Raw genomic sequence first — 27,917 nt, 5'->3', positions numbered from 1 at the left:
TGGACTGCGATGAAACAGCTGTTGTGGTGTTGATGGTGGTCACCACAGTGGCTAGCAGTGCACTGTATGGTGGCAGCTGCCTCAACCACATGGACCTCGCCAGGAACTTCTCTGGCACCATTGCTGGCCTGCTGCATACTATCATCACTGTTACTGGCATTCTGGCACCTGTCACTGTTGGTGCTCTCACCCAAGGCAATGTATGTTCCACTAAAAGTACCTTAGCACTGTGTTTAAGTATAAATCTAGTTCACTGACAAACTTTTGTGGAAATATTTATTTATTTTTGTCATGTTTCATCTTCTTACTCTTTCCACATATTTCTTGTTTTGCCACTTGTTATTTTAATTGAACCTTTGGTTGAGTGCGGCTGGCTATAAAATATATTCTCTTACTTTTATGTGTGGATGAGTTGTATACAATTCCAGATTACTGTGATGGTCCACCTGTATGGATTTTAACTTTCTCCTAAAAACCTCATTTCTACATTTTGTGCTACATCACCCTTTAACTTTACAGTGTGCAAAAGAGCTGATAACAAACAAGCTCAGAAATTTTTGTTACTTTTTACATTAATATTTTTGATAAATTCTTTTTTTATTTTTGTACTAATGTGAGAATGTGTAAGAAACCATTTAAAACTGATAGAACATCTGCAATAAGTTCATTGAAAGCTGTTAGCAAAATACAAGACTGCTGCTGATAAACATATGCTTGATATTGGTCCAGTAAATACAAAATATAAAAAGTAAGCATCCATGTCTTTGTACGCAGATGGAAAATGCCATTTATCAGCTATATGGAGGCTGCAAGACACTTTGAATACAAAACATTAATGAATATCTTACAAGAATATTTTAGCATGTATTTATAATTGTAAGAGTAATGAAATGTTGTTTATGACTATGATATATGTGCATACTGCAGGCAATAATAACCAGTGCAAATTTTTTAAAATTTGTTGTTGAACAAGAACTGAGCATCAAAATTGGGATAGTACCATCTTTTTGAAAGTAACAATCATCATGTTTTTCATGACAAGATGTTTCATTCTCTCCTCTGTAAGGAAAGAGTGGACTGATGAGAGAGCTTACACTTGATATACTGTTTGGACTCTACGTATTTGTAAATGGGGAGAAAGAGCAATTTTCAGCTTATTGTCTATTTTATTTTCTGATTTTGATTTTTGTTGTGTGTGGGGGGGGGGGGTTGGTGCAACCTGCCATTCAACTTACAGGTGAGTGTAGCCCCCCCCCCCCCCCCCAAAAAAAAAAAAAAAAAAAAAAAACAAAAACAAAAAAAAAAAAAAACCTTTCTTTATTGGCTGTTATTCCATGCACTACTTCGATATGGGCTAATCTTCTGGGGAAATTCAGGCACCAGCATAAAGATCTTTAGGATTCAGAAAAGAGCAATCAGGGGTATTTGCAAACTAAGAAAACTGGAAACATCTAGACCAAATTTCATCCAGATGAAAATAATGAGCCTACCGAGCCTTTACATATATGAGTGTATCCTGTTTGCAAATGAGTATCTTTTAAACCCAACTGGACATCTTCAACAAAATAAGCATATACACAGTCACAACTCAAGAAACACAAATAATACCCACATGTCACAGTGTAGAACAGCACTGTGCCAAAAAAGTGTATCACAGATAACAGTTCAGCTATATAACAGCTTGTCCGCCCTCGTGGTCTCGCGGTAGCGTTCTCGCTTCCCGAGCACGGGGTCCCGGGTTCGATTCCCAGCGGGGTCAGGGATTTTTCCTGCCTCGAGATGACTGGGTGTTGTTGTGTCGTCTTCATCATCATCATTCATCCCCATTACGGTCAGAGGAAGGCAACAGCAAACCACCTCCATTAGGACCTTGCCTAGTAAGGCGGTGCAGGTCTCCCGCATTGTTCCCCTACGCTCTGTAAAGAAGCATGGGACTTCATTTCCATTTTCATATAACAGCTTACCCAGTGATTTAAAATTGCAGCAACATAAATTTTTTTAAACATAATCTTAAGTCATTTCTAGTGGAAATATGTTTTTACCCTGTAAAAGAATTTTTAAATTACAAAAATTAGCCTTGTAAACAATGATTATGTAATAATGGTTAAATTCAAATTGCTATATTTGTCACTTGTGATTTATGATTGTTATCTGTAATTAATTTTGTCATGCTCTCTCTCTCTCTCTCTCTCTCTCTCTCTCTCTCTCTCTCTCTGTGTGTGTGTGTGTGTGTGTGTGTGTGTGTGTGTGTGTGTGTGTGTGTGTGTGTGTGTATTTCTGCTCCTTTTGCAATTTTGACTTGTCCTATATTCAATGTACTGTTTAAGTATGTAATGAATCAAATGGACCAATAAATAAACGAATGAATGAATGAATATTAAGAAATGTTCGATGTTACTGGCTAGTCCTGTTTTCCATCCTGTTTCATTGTAGTTTTAACCTGTTTTCATTTTGTTGCGGGTAACTGTACTGAAATTTTGGAAACTTTTGTTTTTATCATTAAGTTGGTCCATTGTCATTGTATTAGTACCAGTACTATATGTGTTCAGTCCTGTTTTACTAGAAAGTTTAATGAATCAGTATTGTAAAGGTTTTATATTTTATACATGGTATTGTTTGGCAGTACTAAGTGTAGCAGAGGATATATTGGGAAGATAGAAGATAACGAAGTAGAGGAAATGGTTCAACGAGACATGCCAGAAGGCTACAGAAAAGAGAAGGGAGATGAGAGAGAAATGGCTAGCTGACAGGGAGAATGAGCAGAAAAGGGAACATTTTATCAACATCAGAAGGGAGACAAAGCGAATCCTAAGAGCAGAGAAGAGAATATATGTAACCAGCTTGCTAGAACAAATTGAGGCAGAGAGCCAAAACAAGAACTTAAGGCAATTATTCCAATACATAAAAAATCGGAAACATGGATTTCAGAGCCCAACTTTTTTCATTAGAGATAAGAACGGCAACCTGATAAATGACAAGGAAAGAATTGTAGAAAGATGGAAAGAATACTTCTCAGAGCTGTTGAATCGCCCAGACCAAGATGGGATATTACCTGAAAACACTATGGAGGAAAGGAAAGATGAAGAAGAATGGGAAGTTAGTGAAGAAGAGGTGAAAATCACAATCAAAGGACTGAGGAACAACAAAGCCCCAGGGGAGGACAGAATAACATCAGAATTAATCAAGGAGGGAGGTGAGAGCTTACACTTACAGATATATAAACTGATCCAGTTGACATGGAAGAAGGAGAAACTGCCAGAAGAATGGAAATTGGCTATAATATGCCTAATATACAAGAAGGGAAGCAAAATGGAATGCAGTAACTACAGAGGAATCAGCTTGTTGAATGTAACGTATAAGGTGCTGTCCATCATTATCCTCAGAAAATTACAACCATTCATAGAGAACAACATACAGGAGTACCAAGCTGGCTTTCGACCAAACTGATCGACAATAGATCACATTTTCACACTAAGACAATTGTTTGAAAAACATTGGGAATATGATAAAGATATCTACAGATTTTCAATGTGCATATGACAGCATCCACAGGAATAGCCTATACAGTGAAATGCTGGACTACAGAATCCTCGAGAAGCTTGTATGGAAGGGTCAAAGGCAGCAGTACGTTTCCGAGGAGCCACATCAGAAACATTCGAGATTGAGACAGGCCTCAGACAAGGGGATGCTCTCTCATGTGTTCTGTTCAATGTCATCTTAGAGAAAGTAATAAAACAGTCTAGACAACAGGAGTGGTCTGGAGTAGAGATGGAGGGTAACTTCAATTGTCTCACATATGCAGATGACATAGTACTATTAAGTGAATGAAAGCACGAGTTGAAAGAAATGTACCAGAAAATGGACAATAATGCACAGAAGGTAGGCCTCAAACTGAATCAAGACAAAATAGAGTTCATGCAATTAGGAAGAAGGCAAGAGCAGATAGAATTTCTTGAGATAGATGACGAGAGGTTCAAGAGAGTAGACCAGTTCAAATACTTGGAATCGTGGTTTACCACAGACTACAACATAAAAATGGACATCAAGGAAAGAGTAGCAGTGGGAACGAAATGCATGCATTCCCTCAGAGAGGGAACACTAGGATGAAAATCTACAACACAGTGATATGCCCAGCAGTAATGTATGGTTCAGAAACATGGAGCATGACTAAGCGAGAAAGGGAAAAACTATTAATATTTGAAAGAAGAGTAATGAGGAAGATACGGGGACCAGTGTTAGATAACGGAGAATGGAGGAGGAGGAAAAACGAGGAAATCTATCTTCTGATGCAACAACCAACTATCCTACAGAAGATAAAGAGCAAAAGAATACAATGGGTGGGCCATGTAGCCTGTATGCCAGATGGAAGACAGGCAAAGATGGCACTAGTGGGGAAACCAATCACCAGACGCCCCATTGGACGACCAAGACAGCACTGGATGGACGACCTGGCAAAGGACCTAGCAGCCCTGGGAATTGAAGACACCTGGAAGAACCGGGCACAAAACGAAGGAATGGAGGCAGTTTGTGCAGGCAGCGTGTGGTCTGCAGGGCCTGTGATTGCTGAATATCTATATATCTATTGTTTGGCAAATATACACTATATCTTGTAGTTATTATTATGATTTTTCTATCAGTGCAGGATAGTCTTTATGTTTGGATTGGGTGAGCCATCCAGGTGGCCCTGGAATGTTTGAGAATTGGTTTAATGAGGGTCTTGTATGTTTGATTTAACTGCTGTTAATGTATTCTTCAGTCAGTTTTGCAAGTCTGAGTATTTATCTTGCCTCTACTATGACATTGTTTATGTGAGTTATCCATGTCAGTTAAAGATATTTAGCTTTTGTTTTTGGTGTTATTTGTTGTTGTCATAACTTTAACTTTAGGTCTTCTGGTGTAATCTTTACTTTTTGTTCAGTTTTCATGCCTGAAGATAACAAGTTGGCTTGTTTGGGCATTAGACTGAGCAATTTTTCTGCTGGTGTATTTGGATTTCAGTTGTTTTATATGTTCTGTTCATGGCACTTATATAATATCCTGATTTATAGTCTTCTTAAGAGGGAGTGGAGGGGAGGGGGGGGGGGGAGGGTGATTAACTGCTACAGGCAAGAAAGATTTGTGGTGAGTGTGCGCTCCTTGAGGTTGAATGACAGAAACTCAAGTTTTGGGTTACTAGTGTGGCAAATGTCACTAAATCTAAATGTTCTCTCTCTCTCTCTCTCTCTCTCTCTCTCAAGTGGAACTACAAAGATCACAAACTATCTCTTAAAAATTTAAAATTCTGGAAACTGAATGTGTTGTTCAGTTGCCATTCCTATCATATACCCCAGTATGCACAAAAAAGTTCCTGGTTATTTGTGCACGACAGCACTCGCCTACACACAGTCAGTATCATCAAACAGTTCTTGGCAAGAAGGGGGTTGTGCAACTTGATTCTCCTGACTTCTTCCTATTCCCTTGATTCGAACTCACTTTGAAAGGAAAGAGATTTGATGATATTCCTGACATCCAATGAAAAATGACGCTGTTTTTGAACCTCATCCCAAAGAAGACTTTGTGCCAAGTTTCCAGGACATGTATCACAGAGCTCAGTGGTGCATAGTTATGGGAGGTGACTATTTTGAAGGACAGTAAGGTAACTATAGTTTGTAGTTTATCTACATTAATGTTACAGGACTATTCACCGAACTTTATTGTCAGAGGTTGTGTAACTATTGCTCTTGTAGAGACTGTAGCTCGTTGTATTTTTAATGTCTTTCTTCTGTTAATATGTATTCCTATGTTTGGCATTGTAAACCTCTGTGTTTATTCATTTTATTGTCTGCTTGTGTCAGTGTGTGAAGTTGTTTAGTGTTAGAGGCCCATGACATAAGTTCATTGATGTTACTCATCACACTAACCAAGAGAGTGTGTCCAAGGTATCCAAAGTAAAGCAATTACTGTTGCCCCCAGCATAAATTCATTCATTCATCATGTTCGAAAGATTCCATCAATACAGACACTTCAGGGTTGTGGAATAAAATAAGCAACAAATTTAGCAAAAAACCATCTGCTTCTTTGTTAAATTAAGCAGCTGCTGTTTATGTTTATTTGAGATATTTGTACTTTTCAAAGAAAATAGTTACATACGTCTGTAACATACAGCCTATTTGCAGTATTTTACTGCTTTGTAGCTGCTGTTTATCTTTTGTCAGCAGCCGTATATTTATTTGATAAGTTCCCATTTTTCAATGAAAACAGTTATCTACATCTGTAACAATACTGGCCTGTTTGCAACACACTACTACTTGCCATGCAACAATGACCACTGCTACTTGCCATGTATTTAATAGGAATATTCAATCCTTGAATCTGGATAGTCAGACAATTTGTAGGACTGACTGTTGAGGGAAGTTTTTAATTTTCTGTAGAATTGGTTGAGAGTCCCAATTTCTTGTTGTATGGTAGATGAGAGCTTGTTAAATACCTCTCCACCAGAGTACATAACTCCACTCTGAACTGTAGATAAGGAGATTCCAATGTAAAACATTTTCTGTGGATTGTATTGTGATTCAGCTGAAACTGATGCTTCTTATCAGCAACAAAATCTTTGATAGACTAGTGAGAAAATGCAATCAGTCGACAGAGGAGTCTGCTTACAAAACACAAAACATTCATAGAGTACATAATATTACATTGCTCAAGTGTGTGTGCATCTCATACCAAGTAGGACTAACAGGGGATACTGAATGTACACAAAGAAGGGTGTAGCGAATGGCCGCAGCATTGTTTGATCCAGAAGAGAGTAACTAAAATGTTGGAAAAATAGTGCTGGTAGATCTATCCCCTGAGAAAAAGTTGGAAAAACAGTGCTGGCAGATGCTTGAAGGTAGACCCCATTTGAAACTTCCTGGCAGATTAAAACGGTGTGCCTGACCGAGACTCGAACTCGGGACCTTTGCCTTTCGTGGGCAAGTGCTCTACCATCTGAGCTACCGAAGCACGACTCACGCCCGGTACTCACAGCTCTACTTCTGCCAGTACCTCGTCTCCTACCTTCCAAACTTTACAGAAGCTCTCCTGCGAACCTTGCAGAACTAGCACTCCTGAAAGAAAGGATATTGCGGAGACATGGCTTAGCCACAGCCTGGGGGATGTTTCCAGAATGAGATTTTCACTCTGCAGGGGAGTGTGCGCTGATATGAAACTTCCTGGCAGATTAAAACTGTGTGCCCGACCGAGACTCGAACTTGGGACCTTTGCCTTTCGCAGGCAAGTGCTCTACCATCTGAGCTACCGAAGCACGACTCACACCTGGTACTCACAACTGTACTGCTGCCAGTACCTCGTCTCCTACTTTCCAAACTTTACAGAAGCTCTCCTGCGAAACCTGCAGAACTAGCACTCCTGAAAGAAAGGATATTGCAGAGACTGCCAGGAAGTTTCATATCAGCGCACACTCCGCTGCAGAGTGAAAATCTCATTCTAGACCCCATTTATCTGCACACGCACGCACGTACACACACACACACACACACACACACACACACACACACATGGAAGAGAACACACCCAACCATTACTTAGAGTCATAGTACTTGTTGAAGTTCACAGAGGTATACTATACAGTGACAGGAACATGAAAGTAACAGTGCACATGAGATAATTTGTAGTGTGGTCCCCAGAACATATAACACTGTCCAGTAAATTATATTTATGAAACATTATCATTTTCAAGGTTCTTGTTTACAGCTGAGCCCAAGATGTGACATAAATGATATAGATAAGGCAGAGTTTATAAACGTGCAGTATTAAAACACAAATTTTCATAGAAATGGTATAATCATATTAGACAGGCATCGACTTTAATTTAAACCAATATCATGATGTGACACTTACATTATCAGCATGCTGCAAACTTTTACAGCAAGGGCCGATTGTACCAACACCGATTAAAAGTTAACCGCGTTGAAGTCAGCTTTTAACCCTGATTAACTCGATATTCGGCTGACCGACCTCGATCAAAGTTAATCGAGGGATTTGATCATGATTAAAGTTAACTGAGCTCGAAGGGTCGATTATCTTGAATTGATCGTGATTAACTTATTGTAAACACTTAACATGGCAGTGCGTTTTGATGTTTTAGATGGCATAGAAGACAAAGAAATGCTATATTTTCAACAAATAAATCATCACAACTGTGTTGGTCTACTTGTGGAAAGGGGAAATCCTTTCGAAGATTATGGTGACTGGAAATTTGAAGAGAGGTTTCGTCTTTCAAAAGAAACAGTGAGGTGGTTATTGGATCAAATCCACGATAGGTTAGAATTTCCAATTGACTGAAATAATCCGGTCTCACCCATGAACGGACTTCTGATGACATTAAGGGCATATGCAACTGGAACATTTAATATAGTAATTGGTGACAGTGCTAATGTACATTCTACAACGGCACAAAGAATTATAAGTGAAGTGTCAGGAATCATGGCAGCAATGTCTCATCAATACATGAAGTTTCCTTCTTGAGCGGAAGTACACTCTGTGAGGGATGGTTTCAACACACTGGCTGGATTTCCTGGAGTCATTGGTACAGTGGATTGCACTCACATAAGGATTCAGTCACCTGGGGGACAGAATGCAGAACTTTTCCGCAATAGGAAATCATATTTCTCCTTTAATTGTCTAACAATCAGCGACCACAATTTAATAATACGGGACATTGTGGCTTGGTGGCCTGGCTCTGTGCACGATAGTACAATATTTCGTAAATGCGCTTGAAGGGCACAGTTCGAAAATGGTGAAATACCAGTCGGTCACGTACTGGAAGATAGTGGCTATGCATGCAGACCTTACTTATTGACACTACTTTCAAATCCACTGAGTGTGGCAGAGCACCGATATAATAGGTCTCACATTACAACAAGGAACACTGTGGAGAGACAATATGGTTTGTGGAAAAGGAGAGTCCCCATTTTATCTATGGGAATGAGGTGTAATCCACAAAAGACAATGGCAATTATAGTAAGTATGCAATTATAGTAAGTATGGCTGTCTTGCATAATATTGCAAGGAGCACAAGCAAGGAAGAGCCACCAGAAGATATGGAAATTATGCGGCTGCTGAGGCTATTATGTAGCACGAGGGACCCCAATATCGATGATAATGAGCCAATGCCTCCCGGTCAACAAACATATGATGACACATTACCAGGATGAGCAGTTCGTCGCCCTATAATTGATGAACATTTTCACTGAGGTAAACTGTTACTTAATACATGTAAAATATGTAATTATTTTTATTTGAAATTATTATAGTGCACAAATACCATAGCATTTTTTAAACATTTTCATTACATTCGGTAGAATTCTTCCGCTCCCAATATTTTAATTTTTCTTTTAGTGCCAACCTTTTGAGATTTTTTTATTCTCATTTCTTTCATATGTTCTCTCTTCATCATTTCCAGCTGCTGCTGGAGTACTTCCACCCTCTTCTGCATCACACTGCCCAGTGCAGAGGAGGAAGTTGGTTTAGGCCTCAGTGGCATCCTTCTCCGATTACGTGTTTCTTGTGTTCCTGCACTTGAAGGTTGGAGAAGGGTTGTTAAACATTCTCCATAACAACCTGTGCTGGGATAAGGCTTTCGCCAGCTTCAGCAGCAATTACAGTTTCATTACTGTTTGTGGTACTGCAGGCATCGCCAACCACTGCATCATCAATTACATCTACATTTAGAATCATTACACTGTACTGTGCATTCAAATCAAAGGTATTTTCCAGTGGCTTCAATGATGAGCCAACTATTTTCAGTAGTTTTGCCTCATGTGGACTCTTTTTAGATACTGGTACTGCCTTCCCTCCTCCTGTTTTATAGACTTGAACCTTCTCTGCAGCCAAATCCTTCTGCAACCTCCTCTTCAAATTCTCGTAACATGTTTTAAGCCTTCCAGGCCTTCTTTTTGTTACACCTGAAATGGATATATTTTGTAGTAGCTGATATCATTTTTGTTGTGTGTATCTTGAATTATTATTCAATATTAATCTAAGCACCATGAAAAATAGTGTTTTAATTTACATTTGTAACAGATATTTATTGATTTATGATTCAAATAAAATTTAATTTTACCTGGAGTTGAATTAAATTGTGTTGCTATATTTTCCCATGCATCAAGTTTTTCCCTAACTGTGCAACTATCCTTTTTTTCTGTAATATCCTTGAATTGGAGGCAATCAACTCCAAAAGTATGTCTGCTTTGAATTTGGAAAATTTCGGCGTCCTTTCCTTGTTCTCCATAGTGCAGTAACAACGCTCACATTACGACAACAATATGAAAAGTGCACATAAGTACCACAGACCAAGGTAGTTACAACCCCCTTGTCACAGGCAGTCAGCAAATATCATTATCTTTGCATGTATATGGGCACTTTCCTTTGTAACACGTGGAGTTAACTGCGGTGAAACTCCCGATTAGCTAACCGTGTTTTGGTACTCAGCATTTAACGTTGGCGCAGCATAGAGACAACTTAAATGGGATTAAGTTTTAACTGTGATCAAGGGGCCCTCGGTTATCTTACTTTTTAATCGGCGTTGGTGCAGTTGACCCTAAGTGTTATAATTACATGTGTTCACCAAAGTGACCTGGCATAGAGATTAACCACTTGCTCTCTGTTCGCAAACTATTAGTGCATAGGTGTTTAGCATTTACTTCGTGAACTCAAACTTCCACTTTAACCAACACAGAAATGTTACCCAAGTACTTTCTATTCTGAAACTACTTAAACCAAATGAAGTGGTCCAATAAAAATTAAGTTGGTTGCTTGACCATTTTTAAATATTTTAATTTTTTTATATGTGGTTACACTATAATTGAGAAGTTCAAAACAGTTTTTTTAAAAAAAATTACCTTTCACCTTTACTGAATTGTGGCCATTTTCGTTTGTAAGCACGTGGCAATGTTGTAGTTTAGAGACATTAGCAAAAATATGAGTATCTCTGCACTGGGTTAAGTTACAACATTGCAGTCCACATGGTTGTTATTAGAAAAGTGTCCTCTACAACATCGTCTTTACACAAAATACCCTGCATTCAAAAATAACCAGTCAAAATGACCTCCAAAGTTTGTTATCCAAATTTTCAAATATCCACTTTTTAGGCCCAAAAATAACAAACAAGTAGTAATTTATGAGAGTCTATTTTTTTCCTATAGTTAGATATCATACACTACTCGCCTCATACAGAGCAAAAACACTTACAAACTTTTCCTTAATTTTTTATGAATTTTTGAAATTTGAACATTTTCATTTTTTGTAAAGTTTGGGGTTAGTTATCTCAGGTGGGACTGTATATAAAAATAAGATTTTTGCACAGTTTGTACACCTATATGATAGCAACATACTGTTAAAATTTCAACATTGATATCTGACTGTGAATAGAGGTATGGATTTTTTAAAATGAGGAGATAATTCACATTACTCTACAACTGATCTTATGGCTGTTGCCTATGCATGTGTGATCTTGGCGGGATATAATAAACTATTATTGAAGTAAGGTACTGAATTATATACAAAAAGTGGAAACATCACTGAAATTAACATTTATATTATTTTGACAACAAATATTTTCAATTAGGCCTAACATCCTTTGAGATGCGACTGTTCCTAAACCTGGTGGTGAATGTTAAGAACATTTATTTCTTCAGACAGCTTCTTTGATATAGAATAAGACCTCCCATTTGCTGTGGTAAGTTCAAGCACTGAGAGTTTCCTTAAAACATTTTTCATTGGTATCCAAACTTTGACACTAGTAGATTTCTTGAATGATGTTCTTGGTCCAGCAGGGTGGTAAAAGTGCACAAAAACATCATTGTTTTCAACTTATTCTTTCAACCTCTGCAAGCCACCTCTGTCCATCATACACACGTCAATATGTCATTCAACGTTCAAGACAGAGATGTAATTTTACTGACACAATGATCCTCATAAATTTCGTTTTCTGATGTTACATAGCATCGAACTAAGTTTTCTGCAATGTAAAGGGATTTGTGGAAATGCCTTGTTCCTTTTATTGCTATACAGTTTTCAAATCTGGTTTGAAGTGTTGTTTTCATATGCAGAACCACTTTTTCTTTCTTGATCAGGAAATAGGTAATGTCAGTTTACTTACTTCACATTTTGTTGTACCTACTATTCCATCACATGCATTTTTACCATGGCAAGATCCAAATAAGTACCATTCAGCCTCCAACCCAAAATCTACTTTGTGGTTGCACATATTTGAAAAATTCTTTTTGTTCTCATACAGAATACCACTTCCATCTGAAAAGTATATCAGCTTCTCAACCGTGGGAAAATTTTCTTTTATGTAATTTATTGCATACTTTTGAAACACATGTACAGTCAAAGTGTTGTGCTCTAAGTAGTCACTTAGAATGCAAATTAAAGAACTGCAACTTTCATATTCCTCATTTTTAAAGTAAAGGGTAAATGGATGCACTGTTGCCTGGTCATTGACCCAGTGGTACCCTTGTATTCCGTCCTGAATCACAAATGTAAAATTTTCTGCAAAATCAGCTAGCACTATGCATTCAGTTTTGTCCTTCAAAAACTTACTTTGGAATTTTAGAAACATAGTGGTGACTTTTGAGTTTTTGTAAGTTATCAATTAAAGATTCCACGTGATCTTCCTGAGATTTAACTACTGTTATCATTTCTGCCCTGTCAATTGTGACCCACTGTTTGAAGGTAATACTGTCTGGCATTTCTTCATCATATTCGCGAAACAATTCAATAACGATTTCCTTACCAGGGCATTTATTACACAAACTCATCATGCAGTCGTAACTGTTAGTGTCATAGACCATTAAATCTAGTAACTCTGTGTAGTTAAGTTCACTGAGTTTTGCACCCACAATCATCAGTTTGACATTTTGATGATATGAACAAACACATACAGAAAGTGTCCTTGAGGATCCAACCAAAATATACCACTTAGGGTGGAGGTAACAAAATTTTGACCTTCCAATTTTGCATTCAGGATGAGAACTTTTGAAAGCTACATAAAGTTCATTTAAATTTGACAGCACTAGTCGTTTCTGCTTTCTTACTTTAACTCCATTTATAACAACTCTTTCACTATCTTTGCAACCTGGGCACATTCTACTGTTTTCATCATCTTCAAAAAACTGCTGGATATCTTTGTTTCTTCACTTATACCTACTCATTTCTTCTTTCCTGAAACTGGAAGAATGCCTTGCTCTTTCACTAATTTTCGGGTTAGTTTAACCTAACAATGAAAAACATTGAATTCATGAACTATTTTTTCTCTTGACCATGAGTCAGAGAGCAAACCTAAAATTTTTAACTTTTTCTAAAATTTTTAACTTTTTCCTCTTTAGATGTCACTCAACTTTTTTTTTTAATTTCTCTATTAAGCTCAAATATTCAGTGTCAGATGATGCTGGTGGTAGGTTTTCTTCTTCTTTAGAAATAATGTTGGTATCTGTATTATCAAAGCATGATTCCAAGTCTTTTCTAATTTTGTCTGAAATTTATTGTACCTTATTTTCAATAGCTGCTGTTCTTTTTCTGCTACTTAATTTTACTATTTTCAAAGCAGGAGATGTGTCAACTTGTTGTTGTTGTTGTGGTCTTCAATCCTGAGACTGGTTTGATGCAGCTCTCCATGCTACTCTACCCTGTGCAAGCTTCTTCATCTCCCAGTACCTACTGCAACCTAAATCCTTCTGAATCTGCTTAGTGTATTCATATCTTGGTCTCCCTTGGTTAACTTAGAACAAGCAAAATCCAATATGCTGACAGCTTCCTCATCAGGAATATAAACTTCATTAACAAGTTTACATGCTTCTGGATTCACAACAAATATTTTTGAGTAACAATTTGGGCAGACAGAATTTCCAGGAATCAAATTACGTTTCACTTGGAAAGCTGTTTCACTCTTGCATAACAAGGACAAATATTCAAGTTTTATTTCCCTCAAACCTATAGTAAAAAGCTTTTAATGAAATTCAAGCGGATCACAGCACTCTCTTCCAAAGATGCTGTTGTACTTCAGAATATATTTCTTCTCATGATACTCACACACTGATGTTACAGAAGAACTTAGTTGAAAATTAAACAAATTTTGTCAAACTTCATCAAAGTCATTGACATTTTTCAAGTTTTTTGAAACTGAACTGTAAACTGTTTTGTGACACACTTCACTTGCTACGTGTCCAACAGAGCACTGTTCATCCATGTTATTGCAGTCCAGTTAATCTCTCAAAATTAATTACAAATTATACACAGAACAAAGCACATAACACATTTTACACTCTCGATGAAGTATTTACATCCACTCTAACAGAGGTTTCAGAACAGACTGACTACAACAAAGCTACACCCAGCAATAATGTACTTCGACAATGCCACACCCAGCAAGAATGTACTTCTTTATTCACAATAATCCTAAACATAAATGGGCATTTTTATTACTACAGAACAAAAGCGAAAGCTCCTATTGTTTAATATTGCATTATTAAAAATAAATAAACTAAATGAATATTGGGTGATAGTGTTAACTAAATATACACTCCTGGAAATGGAAAAAAGAACACATTGACACCGGTGTGTCAGACCCACCATACTTGCTCCGGACACTGCGAGAGGGCTGTACAAGCAATGATCACACGCACGGCACAGCGGACACACCAGGAACCGCGGTGTCGGCCGTCGAATGGCGCTAGCTGCGCAGCATTTGTGCACCGCCGCCGTCAGTGTCAGCCAGTTTGCCGTGGCATACGGAGCTCCATCACAGTCTTTAACACTGGTAGCATGCCGCGACAGCGTGGACGTGAACTGTATGTGCAGTTGACGGACTTTGAGCGAGGGCGTATAGTGGGCATGCGGGAGGCCGGGTGGACGTACCGCCGAATTGCTCAACACGTGGGGCGTGAGGCCTCCACAGTACATCGATGTTGTCGCCAGTGGTCGGCGGAAGGTGCACGTGCCCGTCGACCTGGGACCGGACCGCAGCGACGCACGGATGCACGCCAAGACCGTAGGATCCTACGCAGTGCCGTAGGGGACCGCACCGACACTTCCCAGCAAATTAGGGACACTGTTGCTCCTGGGGTATCGGCGAGGACCATTCGCAACCGTCTCCATGAAGCTGGGCTACGGTCCCGCACACCGTTAGGCCGTCTTCCGCTCATGCCCCAACATCGTGCAGCCCGCCTCCAGTGGTGTCGCGACAGGCGTGAATGGAGGGACGAATGGAGACGTGTTGTCTTCAGCGATGAGAGTCGCTTCTGCCTTGGTGCCAATGATGGTCGTATGCGTGTTTGGCGCCGTGCAGGTGAGCGCCACAATCAGGACTGCATACGACCGAGGCACACAGGGCCAACACCCAGCATCATGGTGTGGGGAGCGATCTCCTACACTGGCCGTACACCACTGGTGATCGTCGAGGGGACACTGAATAGTGCACGGTACATCCAAACCGTCATCGAACCCATCGTTCTACCATTCCTAGACCGGCAAGGGAACTTGCTGTTCCAACAGGACAATGCACGTCCGCATGTATCCCGTGCCACCCAACATGCTCTAGAAGGTGTAAGTCAACTACCCTGGCCAGCAAGATCTCCGGATCTGTCCCCCATTGAGCATGTTTGGGACTGGATGAAGCGTCGTCTCACGCGGTCTGCACGTCCAGCACGAACGCTGGTCCAACTGAGGCGCCAGGTGGAAATGGCATGGCAAGCCGTTCCACAGGACTACATCCAGCATCTCTACGATTGTCTCCATGGGAGAATAGCAGCCTGCATTGCTGCGAAAGGTGGATATACACTGTACTAGTGCCGACATTGTGCATGCTCTGTTGCCTGTGTCTATGTGCCTGTGGTTCTGTCAGTGTGATCATGTGATGTATCTGACCCCAGGAATGTGTCAATAAAGTTTCCCCTTCCTGGGACAATGAATTCACGGTGTTCTTATTTCAATTTCCAGGAGTGTATGTCACAATTAAATTTTATTACAGTGAAACATAAACCATTTAAATAGGCAACAGCCATAAGATCAATTGTAGAGTAATGTGAATTATTTCCTCATTTTCAAAAATTCATATCTTTGTTCACAGTCAGATATCAATGTTGAAATTTCGACAGTACATTGCTATCATATAGGTGTACAAACTGTTAAAAATTAATATTTTATATTCAGTCCCACCTTGAGATAACTAACCCCAAACTTAAAAAAAAAAATAAATAAATAAAAAATAAAAAAAAAATAAAAATGATAATTTTCAAATTTGAAAAATTCGTAAAAGATTAAGGAAACATTAGTAAGTGTTCTTGCTCTATATGATGGCTAGTAGTGTATGATATCTAACTATAGGAAAAAATAGACTCTCATAAATCTATCTATCTAACTATAGGAAAAAATAGACTCTCATAAATCACTCCTTGTTTGTAACTTTCGGGCTAAAAAGTGGATTTTTGAAAATTTGGATACCTAACTTTGGAGGTCATTTTGACTGTTTATTTTTGAATTTAGGGTATTTTGTGTAATAGACAGTGTTGCAGAGGACACTTTTCTAAAAACAATCAAGTCAATTGCAATGTTGGAACTTAACCCAGTGCAGAGAGATTCAAATTTTTGCTAATGTCTCCAGACTGAAAAATCGCCGGGTGCCTACAAATAATAATGGCCGCCATCCAGTAAAGGTGCAAGATAAATTATTTTAAAACTGTTTTGAACTTCTCAATTCTGGGGCAATCACATATAAAAAAATTAAAATATTTCAAAATGGCCAAGAAACCATCACTGGACCACTTCATATGGATTGACTCAATTGTGAACTGCATGGCAGAGGGTACTTCCCATTGTATCACTTATTAAGGCTTATTCCTGGGCCATGAGTGAATCGGCGCAATGGTTTGCAGCCTGGAATTGCATTCGGGAGGACAACAGTTCAAATCCGCATCCGGCCAGCCAGATTTAGGTTTTCAGTGACTTACCTAAATCACTCCAGGCAAATGCTGGGATGATTCCTTTGAAAGGTCATGGCGCATTTCCTTCCCCATTGCTGAAACAATCTGAGTTTGTGCTCCATCTCTAATAACCAATGACATATGTAGTACAGGAAGAACAATTACTTAATTGCCTCTGCAGTACTATAACTAGTGTAGTGTTTTCTATACAATCCCTACAGAACAAGAATGTAGGGGTTGTAGTATATTCCTAGATTTCTCACTGAAAGATGGTTCTTCAAACTTTGTATGTTGACTTTGGTTATTTTGCATTTTCCAAGTGATTCCAGTTCAGTTTTTCCAGTATCTCTATGACACCGTCCTGTGGATCAAACAAAGCATTCATGTTGCAATTTTTTGTATATGTTCAATACCCTTGCTAATCTTGTGTGGTATAGGCCCACAGACTTGAGCAATATTCTAAGATGAGTCACGTGAATGTTTTCTGTAAGCAATCCTCTTGTGGACCAATTGAATCTCCCGAAGTTTGTCACCTGTTTTTTTATGACTGAGCCTATGTGACTATTCCATTCCATATCTGCACATAATTCCATGTTAGTATCTGAAAATCAGTTGAATATATAATTGCCAGTAATTAAAAATCAAAGTTACCAGAAATTTTTATTTGTGACCTTTAAGGCTCTATAGGAATATTACTGGCAGGGAAAGCCAAACTGGACATCAACTCCAGGTTCACAAGGCAAGTACTGTCTGACATAAAACTGACATTTGAGTCCTGTATATGTTAATATACTATTCAGTTGCGTGATACATTTAAAACATTGCTAATTCTGGCTTGTTCACACTTAGGAGTATTGGTTTTAATGACCAAATTTCACTAATGTGGCACAGTATTCAGAAGGCTGTCCAGCACAGTAATATCTAAGCCATGGTTCTGAAGTTTGATTTTATATTATGAAAAGGATAGATAGCTATGCAGTATGTAGTGGAGATATTGAGTTGCAGGCCGGCACAACAAAAAGACAAGTCTTTTGTTGTGCTTGTCAGCAACTCAGTTTAGACCAATTTCAAATAAGCTAATTCGTAGACACATATATTTACAGACTTCTAGTTAGAGACAATCATTAGATTTACTACTTGTATGCGATGCATTTTTTACAAATAACATATTAAATAATGTAATGCCACACTGTTCACTCATATCTCACTATCAGTCACTGCACACTGTACATACATTGTTTCATAACAATTCTAACAATTCACTCACTACACACACACACACACACACACACACACACACATTGGTGATCTGTGGGCCATTTTCTGTACCACAACTTACCATTTGCCCTCCATAATGAGTGAGATGTTGAGCTCAGAAAGAGGAAGAGGTGTTAGTATTGTGCTGTGCATAGCTTGGGGGTAAGTATTTCTAGAAAGGAAAAAATAAGGAAAAAACATAAAGTGGAGGTGTTACGTGGAATGTTGGATGATTTATAATCACTATTATTATTTATTTGTACAACATTTGTTTATCAAACCCCTACTTTGTTTTATCTAAGTAATCCTTCAATGTACAGGCTGTTTATAAATAAATATTGGGGTTTTAACGCTTTATAATATTTATTATATTAAACTTACAGTTATAAATGATATGTCAAATGAAAGAGCAACTCAAACAGATGTGTTTGGCACCAGTGCGCATGCGCAGCGCAAACACCGAATTTGTAGTTACAGTGCAATGTGCATTCCGGCTGAAGTTCGGTTGTGATCCTCCAAGTGATAATAACATTTGTAGACGGTATCATCAATTTGAAGATACCAACTGCCTTTGTAAAGGGAATAGCACAGGAAGACCAAGAGTTAGTGAAGAGACTGTTGAGCGAGTGAGAGAGTCGTTCACTCGTAGCCCAAAGAAATCAGTCCGGAAGGCTAGTCATGAATTACAAGTTCCTGTGTTGACTGTTTGGAAAGTTTGAAAACGCATACAACTACGTCCTTACCGTTTACAGTTATTACTGGCTCTAAAGCGAGCAGACCATGGATTACGTGCCAACTTCGCAAACGAAATGTTGTTTCATGATGAAGATTTTCTGGATAATGCTGTCTTCAGTGATGAATTGACCTGTCACCTTAGTGGACATGTTAACACTCACAATGTGTGCATCTGGGGCTCAGAAAATCCTCATGAGGTGGTACAAATGCAACGAGATTCCCCTAAAGTGACTGTTTTTTGTGCCGTATCCTGGCGGATAGTTTATGGGACTTTCTTTTTTGGTGAACCTACTGTAACTGACACGTCTTACCTTGATACACTAGAGCAATGGCTCTTCCCTCAGTTGGAAGAAGATGAGCCACAGAACTTCATTTTCCAACAAGATGATGCACCACCTCACTGGCATAGCGAAGTACGCGATTGGTTGAACTTCCCTGTAACCAAGTGCTGGCTAGGCCACAATAGGTCCAATGACAGGGCTTGCTTTGCATGGCCTCCACATTCACTCGACCTAACGCCATGCGATTTTTTCCTTCGGGACTTCATCAAGAATCGTGTGTACATGCCTCCGCTACCAGCAGACCTCCATGAATTAAGAAACCGGATTGAAGCAGCTGTTGCTACAATCACTGAAGACAGACTATCAACATTTGAGAAGAACTCAGCTATAGACTTGATGTGTGCCGAGTGACAAATGGTGCTCACATTGAACATTTATAAGGTTCTTGGTGAAACTGTTTGAGTTGCTCTTTCATTTGGCATATCATTTATAACTGTAAGTTTAATATAATAAATATCATAAGGCATTAAAACCCCAATATTCATTTATAAACACCCTGTATAAAATGTATTGGATAGTAGGTACTTTTTAGCTGCCTTTTTAAATAAGTGTATTTTTGCAATTTCTTTAATCTCTTTTGGTAATTTATCATACTGTTTTATTCCTTGGTAGAAAATGCAGTTTTGAGTTTTATGTTTATTTTTTCTTGGTAAATGTTAGTTGAGTCTATCTCTTGTTGCATGGTCATGGGCAGAGCTGTTTGTGCAGTAATTACCAATGTTATTTTTGATGTGTACAACTGACTGGTAAATGTATTCACGTGGAGCAGTTAAAATCGCCAGTGTTTTGAACAGATCTTTAGAATGAGCTCGACTAGTATTTTTGGTTATTATTCTTATGGTTCTTTTCCGGAGTTTGGAAATGGTGTTGAGTAGCAATCTGTCATTTCCATGATATTGTTATTATTCCACCCTGGATTTTCCATTGTTTAAAGTTTTTATTTTGTGTAAGTTACTGTACTTTTCTTTTATTTGTTTACAATAATAAGACATTTGCTTGTAATTCTCAGAATGTATCTGTTCAACTCCTGTGCAGATGATGTTCTGCCGGTGTGTTTATTTTGTATTATTCCCTAGCCTATGTGCCAGTTTCTCTTTTCTCGGTACCTGAACTACCATCCTAACCTATACCCATTCATACTCAGCATTCCTCTTTCTGTGGTGGAATGGTTTTCAGAAATACATTTTTTACCTACATAATTAGTAGGGTGCAGATCAGAGCTATGTCAATTCTACACTCCTGGAAATGGAAAAAAGAACACATTGACACCGATGTGTCAGACCCGCCATACTTGCTCCGGACACTGCGAGAGGGCTGTACAAGCAATGATAACACGCACGGCACAGCGGACACACCAGGAACCGCGGTGTCGGCCGTCGAATGGCGCTAGCTGCGCAGCATTTGTGCACCGCCGCCGTCAGTGTCAGCCAGTTTGCCGTGGCATACGGAGCTCCATCGCAGTCTTTAACACTGGTAGCATGCCGCGACAGCGTGGACGTGAACTGTATGTGCAGTTGACGGACTTTGAGCGAGGGTGTATAGTGGGCATGCGGGAGGCCGGGTGGACGTACCGCCGAATTGCTCAACACGTGGGGCATGAGGCCTCCACAGTACATCGATGTTGTCGCCAGTGGTCGGCGGAAGGTGCACGTGCCTGTCGACCTGGGACCGGACCGCAGCGACGCACGGATGCACGCCAAGACCGTAGGATCCTACGCAGTGCCGTAGGGGACCGCACCGACACTTCCCAGCAAATTAGGGACACTGTTGCTCCTGGGGTATCGGCGAGGACCATTCGCAACCGTCTCCATGAAGCTGGGCTACGGTCCCGCACACCGTTAGGCCGTCTTCCTCTCATGCCCCAACATCGTGCAGCCCGCCTCCAGTGGTGTCGCGACAGGCGTGAATCAAGGGACGAATGGAGACGTGTCGTCTTCAGCGATGAGAGTCGCTTCTGCCTTGGTGCCAATGATGGTCGTATGCGTGTTTGGCGCCGTGCAGGTGAGCGCCACAATCAGGACTGCATACGACCGAGGCACACAGGGCCAACACCCGGCATCATGGTGTGGGGAGCGATCTCCTACACTGGCCGTACACCACTGGTGATCGTCGAGGGGACACTGAATAGTGCACGGTACATCCAAACCGTCATCGAACCCATCGTTCTACCATTCCTAGACCGGCAAGGGAACTTGCTGTTCCAACAGGACAATGCACGTCCGCATGTATCCCGTGCCACCCAACATGCTCTAGAAGGTGTAAGTCAACTACCCTGGCCAGCAAGATCTCCGGATCTGTCCCCCATTGAGCATGTTTGGGACTGGATGAAGCGTCATCTCACGCGGTCTGTACGTCCAGCACGAACGCTGGTCCAACTGAGGCGCCAGGTGGAAATGGCATGGCAAGCTGTTCCACAGGACTACATCCAGCATCTCTACGATCGTCTCCATGGGAGAATAGCAGCCTGCATTGCTGCGAAAGGTGGATATACACTGTACTAGTGCCGACATTGTGCATGCTCTGTTGCCTGTGTCTATGTGCCTGTGGTTCTGTCAGTGTGATCATGTGATGTATCTGACCCCAGGAATGTGTCAATAAAGTTTCCCCTTCCTGGGACAATGAATTCACGGTGTTCTTATTTCAATTTCCAGGAATGTATTTTTAAACCTGGTAATATTTTGGTATAATAAATTGACATGAACCTTCTCATTTTCTCCAATTTCACGCTCAAAATTTCGAGTTATAATTAAATCGTTTTAAGGATGTTAGTTTGAACAATGAATTTATTGAGAAAATGGGACTTTCTTCATGCCAGTGACTACAAAGATACTCCTATGAGTCCCATGGGGCTTCATTATAGGAACTATTTTGCTTTTGTTCTGCATTTATCATTTGTGCATTAATGTAAATGCCCATCAGTTTTATTTGCAAATGATACATTTTATTGAATACCATGAGTCAGAAAGCACCCCTGTCTACACCACCAATACACTAAATCATTAGAACCATGTTTTCAGCTCAATGGATTAACACTGAACATCCCAAAAACCTACATCACCCATTTCAGAATAAACAGCCAAAACCCAAGGAAACTGAAATATATCGTAAAAATCAATATCTAGAAGTAGAGCCCAAGAAATTTTTTAAGATTAAACACAGATAGTAATTTAAAATGGACTAAACAAGCTGAGTATTTACTAAACAAATTTTGTTTATTTGCATTGCAAATATTAGCCAGTGCCAATAACAAGGAAATTCGCAACCATAGCTGCTTCCAATCCGTTATAACGTACAAAACAGTGAAAATTCCAGGTTGGAATATCAACAGTTATGATAAGGATAGATTGCTACTCACTGTAAAGATGACATGTTGAGTTTCAGACAGGCACAACAAAAAGACTGTTACACACGGAGCTTTCAGCTAAAGCCTTCTTCAGAAAAGAAAAGAAAACATGCATACAAATTCACACAGGCAGGCACTCCTCATGCACACATGTTCATTATCTTTGGCCACAATGAGCAGATTGCAACTGTAGTGTAGGGAAGGGGGTGGAATAGCATGGTAGGGGGGGGGGGGGACAGAGGGGAAAGTAGAGCGCTGTCTCATGCAGCATGCAGTGACTACAAGGCAGTAGGATGAAGCTGCCAGGTGCAGCATTGGGAGGCTGAGGGAGAAGGGGGGAGTGTTGAAGGATGGGAGCAGACTGGTGGGTGCCTTGGCAGAGAGCAGCTCACAATGAGGGTGTGGGCACTTGAATTGGGAGGATGTGATATGATAGGACAAGAGGGGGGAGGGAAATTGTTGGGTGGAGGGTGTGGGGACAGTATGGAATGGTAGGTTGAGACCACGGTAATTTCTGGGGCGAAGAATGTTTTGTAAGGATAACTTCCGTCTGCAAAATTCAGAAAATCTGGTGGTGGAGAAGAGGATCCAGACTGTCCATGTTTTGAATGAGCCATTGCAATTGAGCATATTATGTTCAGCTGCATGCTGGCTTTTGGTCACAGTTTGACAGTTAGCTTTCATCTTTGTGGGCAGCCAGTTGGTAATCATACCAATATAAAAAGCTGTGGAATGGTTGCAGCAGAGGTAGTATATGACATGGCTGCTTTCACAGATGGCCTGACCCCAGATGGGGTAGTATAAGCCTCTGACAGGACTGGAATAGGTAAGTGCTGGATGGGTGCATTGGGCAGGTCTTGCACCTGGGTCTTCCACAGGGATATGATCCCTGTGCCAAGGGGCTTGGATTGGAAGTGGCATAGGGATGGACTAGCTGGCTGTGGGAATTGGGTGGCTGATGCGTCACCACGTTAGAAGGGTAGGTGCAATCATGGGTAGGGTGTCTCTCATTTCAGGGCATGGTGATAGGTAATCAAAGCCCTAATGAAGGATGTGGTTCAGTTGCTCCAGTTTGGGGTGGTATTGAGTGACAAAAGGGGTACTCCCTGGTTCTGGGGAGTGTTGGGAGGATTGGGGTTGTGTGAAAATATGGAATGGGAAATTGTTCGTGGGCAAGGGCTGGGAAATAGTGCCTGGCTGCGAAGGTCTCTGTGAGACCTTCCGCATACTGGGCAAGGTAGTTCTTGTCACTGCAGATATGCTGTCCCCGGGTGGCCAGGCTGTGTGGGAGGGGTTTTTTGGTGTGGAAGGGGTGGCCGCTGTTGAATCGTGTGTACTGGCAGTGGTTGGTTGGTGGCATGGTCAGTATAGTTGTTTGAAGAAATTCGAGCAACATACTATGCTTACTGAAACTACATAAAAGAATCATTAGAACCATGTCACCCACTATTTAAAGACCTGCAATAATTAACTGTTACCTCCCTATATATCTATGATCTTATCATCTTTTAACATAGTAACTAATAATTATTCAAGGGAAACTGTTATAATATGAGAAATAAAGCTAATTGTGTGCTCCCTTCTCATCATTTAAACATATGTGCTCGGACTCTGTGAACATTTACACCAAACTAACAGGCAAGAACATTCTGAGTATGAAACTAAATTCACTGGGAGGGAGGAGGGGAAGGGGAGCTACATGATTATAAACTTCAGTGCTACTACTCAGTTAAAGATTTATTGAAGGATGCATGAAATATTTGAAGAGGAGGTAGTTTATCAATAGTTGTGTAAATGTCGCTGTCTTTTCGCCAAAACTATAGTGTCATATCGGTCTCCTTATATAGAAGCCAGTGTCCTGACTGACTGACTCACTGACTCATCATCTCCCAGCCCAAACTAATAAGGATGGAAACTTGAAATTTGCAGTGGATGTTGTTGATCTTATACTATAGCCATTGTTTAAGAAGGAATTTTTTGAAATTCCCCAAAGGGGTGAAACAAGGGATGAAAGGTTTTTTGAAAAATGTGTCACAAATATGACAATTTTGAAGCTAGGGCTGTGTAAATTGGTATTTGGTTTCTCAGTCAGAAATAAATAAATTTGTTTTTCAGCATTTCTGGAAATTTGACCACTAAGGGGGTAAAATAGTGAGAGAAAGTCTTTTGAAAATAAGTCATTATTAAATAACTATTAAAGCATTGTTAAAGATCCATCTATGAAAACTGGTTTTGACTTCTTATTTAGAAATAAAAAAAATTGTCTTTCAGTAACTTTGGAAATTTAATCCCCGAAGGGAGTGAAATAGGGGATGAAAAGTTTTATGGAATTATATACTATGAAAGCCTTTTTTCAAGCGAAATCTATCAAAATTTTGTATTTGGCATTTCTGTCAAAAATGAAAAAAAAAATACATGTTTCACTGTTTTTGGAAATTCAGCTCCCAAGGGGGTGAAACAGGGGATGAAAAATGCTTAAGAAGATATTTCATTACACTAAAAAAAAGGAACTAAATTCATGATGACTGATGTACACTTATGTGTTAGGGGATGAAAGTTTCTATGGAAATGTCACTGTAAGAAAGCAAAAAGCATGATCAACAAAAACCTTGGACATTAGCTACCAGAATCGCTTTTTGGTCAGAAGTACATTCGGAAAAGACCATGCTTTAGAAGCCTTAATTAGTGTGAAAAGTCTAGAAGGTGTTGCAATTTGTGAAATTATCAAAGAAAGCTATTTAACAGTCACCACAACAATTTTTCAGCATAAAAAAGAAACAGCTTACCAATACATTAATTTTTTATGTAATTACTACACAAATGCGAGCAAAGCAGCAGGCACTAAGCTAGTGAAGTTATGTTTCCACTTTTTTACGTGTCTCCTGTACTATAATCAAATGATTAGCATCTGCATATTATGAGACGAATAAATCACAATTCACATCTTATAAAAGAAGAATATATACTAATAACATCTCATTTTCTGTAAATTGTTCCTGCTGCCTTTGGTTTCAAAGAATGTATTCTGGTCAGCATTGTCCTAAATCTACAAATGCTATAAAGGTAGGTTTGTATGTTTTAAATCCAACTTCTATAATAATTTTTTGAAAAATATGTAAAAGCCTACCAACCGGTTGCATAAGTTTTCTATATACCTTGACCAGGTTTCGTCACCTCTAAGGGTGACTTCATCAGAAGGTAAGGTAATAAGTTGCAAAGTCAGTACTGCTTCAAGTGTTCCTATATTTCTCCAGAATCCAAACTGGTCTTCAAGGTCAACTATTACTAGTCTTTCCAATCTTCTTTAAATAATTTGTGTTAGTATTTTGAAACTATGATTTACCAATTGATGATTTGGTAATATTCATGCCACTGCCTTCTTTTGAATTGAGATTCTTGAAATCTTAGCGTACTTTGTTTGCTGTATGTATCTTACCCACCACATTGTTGGTTCTCCCAAGAATCTCAGTAATTCTGTGGCAATGTCATCTGTTCTTGTTTTGTCATAGGTTTCTCAGTGCTCTATCAAATTCTTCTTGCAAAATTCCTTCTCGTCCCATATGAGAAGACTCCCCTGACTCGGGGTTCTGAGTGACTTTTCCAAACTCTGCCACCGGTAAAATTTTGCACAGAGCACAACTCAGTCATTGTAAACATCTTGTTTAAGGGTTGTGAAAGAAGACTGCATATGTATAAGAAACATGAAGATAGCAGAGGGTTTCTAATAGAAAGACTTTGAAACCAGATTTTAAACTGCAACCATTTTGAGGGTTATGGGTATGGACTGCAGACTGAACTGGAAGAATATACAGAAGTGTAGGATATTGAGATGGATTCTCAATAAGTGGAAACTGTCAGTGGTTGTTTTGAGTTTCAAAAGGAGCATTAGGCGGTATCTGACTGATGTATTTAACGGAATCTGGAATACAATAAAAGATGAATGAGTAACTTTGAAAGATGAAATAGTGTAATGAAGTCAGTAGACGAATGAATAGGGGGGAAAAGACAAGATCTAGTAGGAATCCTTCATATTTTAATAGAAATACAAATTTCTTCAGCAGTAAGGTGAAATCTTGTAATTTATTTTTCTTTATTCAGTTGCACTTGTAATCAGTACCAACACTTTTTTTTGCAGAAAACATTGGCACAGTGGGACAAGGTGTTCTACATAGCTGCTGCTACTTCTGCTGGTACTTACTTCTTATACCTCGCATTTGGATCTGTTGATGAACAGCCTTGGAATGCCCCACGAGAAAGCAAATCCATAAAAAGAAATGGAGTTCACAACATAGAAGAGGAAAGCAACTATATCCCAGGAGAACAGGTCAACAATTATATCTCCACAGACCAAGACAGCACTGAGAACTTCTCAGAAGAGGCCCATGAAATTATTAATTATTATATAGAAAACGCCATTAATCTTAACTCTAACTCTGCAGGGCGGGACAGCAATCACGCAGACCAGGAAAGCAACAGTTTTCTAAAAGATCAAACCAACAACTACACCTCCTCTGAGCAGAACAGCTGTCACAGCTTTTCGGAAGAGGCCCGTGAAATTATTAATCATTATGTAGGAGGGGCCATTAATCCTATAGAAGATAGCAATCAGGAAAGCAACAGTGTTCTAAAAGATCAGGCCAACAATTACACCTCCTCTGAGGAGAACAGCTGTCACAGCTTTTCGGAAGAGGCCCATGAAATTATTAATCATTTTATAGGAGGGGCCATTAATCCTATAAAAGATAGCAATCAGGAAAGCAACAGTGTTCTAAAAGATCAGGCCAACAATTACACCTCCTCTGAGCAGAACAGCTGTCACAGCTTTTCGGAAGAGGCCAGTGAAATTATTAATCATTATGTAGAAGGGGCCATTAATCCTACAAAAGATAGTAATCATAACTCATGATATACTCAGAGCCGATTGTGAAAATATATGAATAAGTAAAGTTGTAGGATCATCAAAGAGAAGTGGCATATTGATACTGCACATTTTCTTGGATTATTTGTGGGCATAATTGCAAAAGAAAATGAGAAACATTTTATTCCTCTGCAGTAATTAAATAGTATCCAAGTAAAAATAAAGCTGGACTGTAATGTTAACCTTACTTGATATGTATTCGAAAATGTACTCATTATCATTTTCAGTAAAGTGACAGTTGCATTGTGCCAGTGATTGTTTATGTAATAATAAAACTGTTGTCATGATGTTGGTCTTATCCTTGAAAGTGTAAGCTGATTGCAATAATGACTGATACAGTTTAAATTCTCCATTTAGAATAG

General features: G+C 39.4%; 1 protein-coding gene across 1 annotated transcript; it reads left to right on the top strand.

Annotated features, from left to right (window-relative positions):
- On the top strand, positions 1–27,700 carry LOC126148639 (uncharacterized). The gene is made up of 2 exons (XM_049915769.1): positions 1–200; positions 26,773–27,700. The coding sequence occupies exons 1-2, from the start codon at positions 33–35 to the stop codon at positions 27,541–27,543; spliced, it is 939 nt and encodes a 312-aa protein (XP_049771726.1). The 5' UTR covers positions 1–32; the 3' UTR covers positions 27,544–27,700.
- The last annotated feature ends 217 nt before the right edge of the window (positions 27,701–27,917 follow it).

The sequence above is a fragment of the Schistocerca cancellata genome, chromosome 2, assembly GCF_023864275.1.
Source record: "Schistocerca cancellata isolate TAMUIC-IGC-003103 chromosome 2, iqSchCanc2.1, whole genome shotgun sequence".
Classification (NCBI taxonomy): Eukaryota; Metazoa; Arthropoda; class Insecta; order Orthoptera; family Acrididae; genus Schistocerca; species Schistocerca cancellata.
Note: the sequence above shows the minus strand (reverse complement) of the source record. Positions and strands in the feature narration are given on the sequence as shown.

Bases quoted from the DNA above. Each gene is read 5' to 3' on its own strand.
- LOC126148639 (XM_049915769.1), top strand. From the start codon at position 33: ATGGTGGTCACCACAGTGGCTAGCAGTGCACTGTATGGTGGCAGCTGC. The intron at 201-26,772 runs GTATGTTCCACT...TTTTTTTTGCAG, and splicing joins GTGCTCTCACCCAAGGCAAT to AAAACATTGGCACAGTGGGA.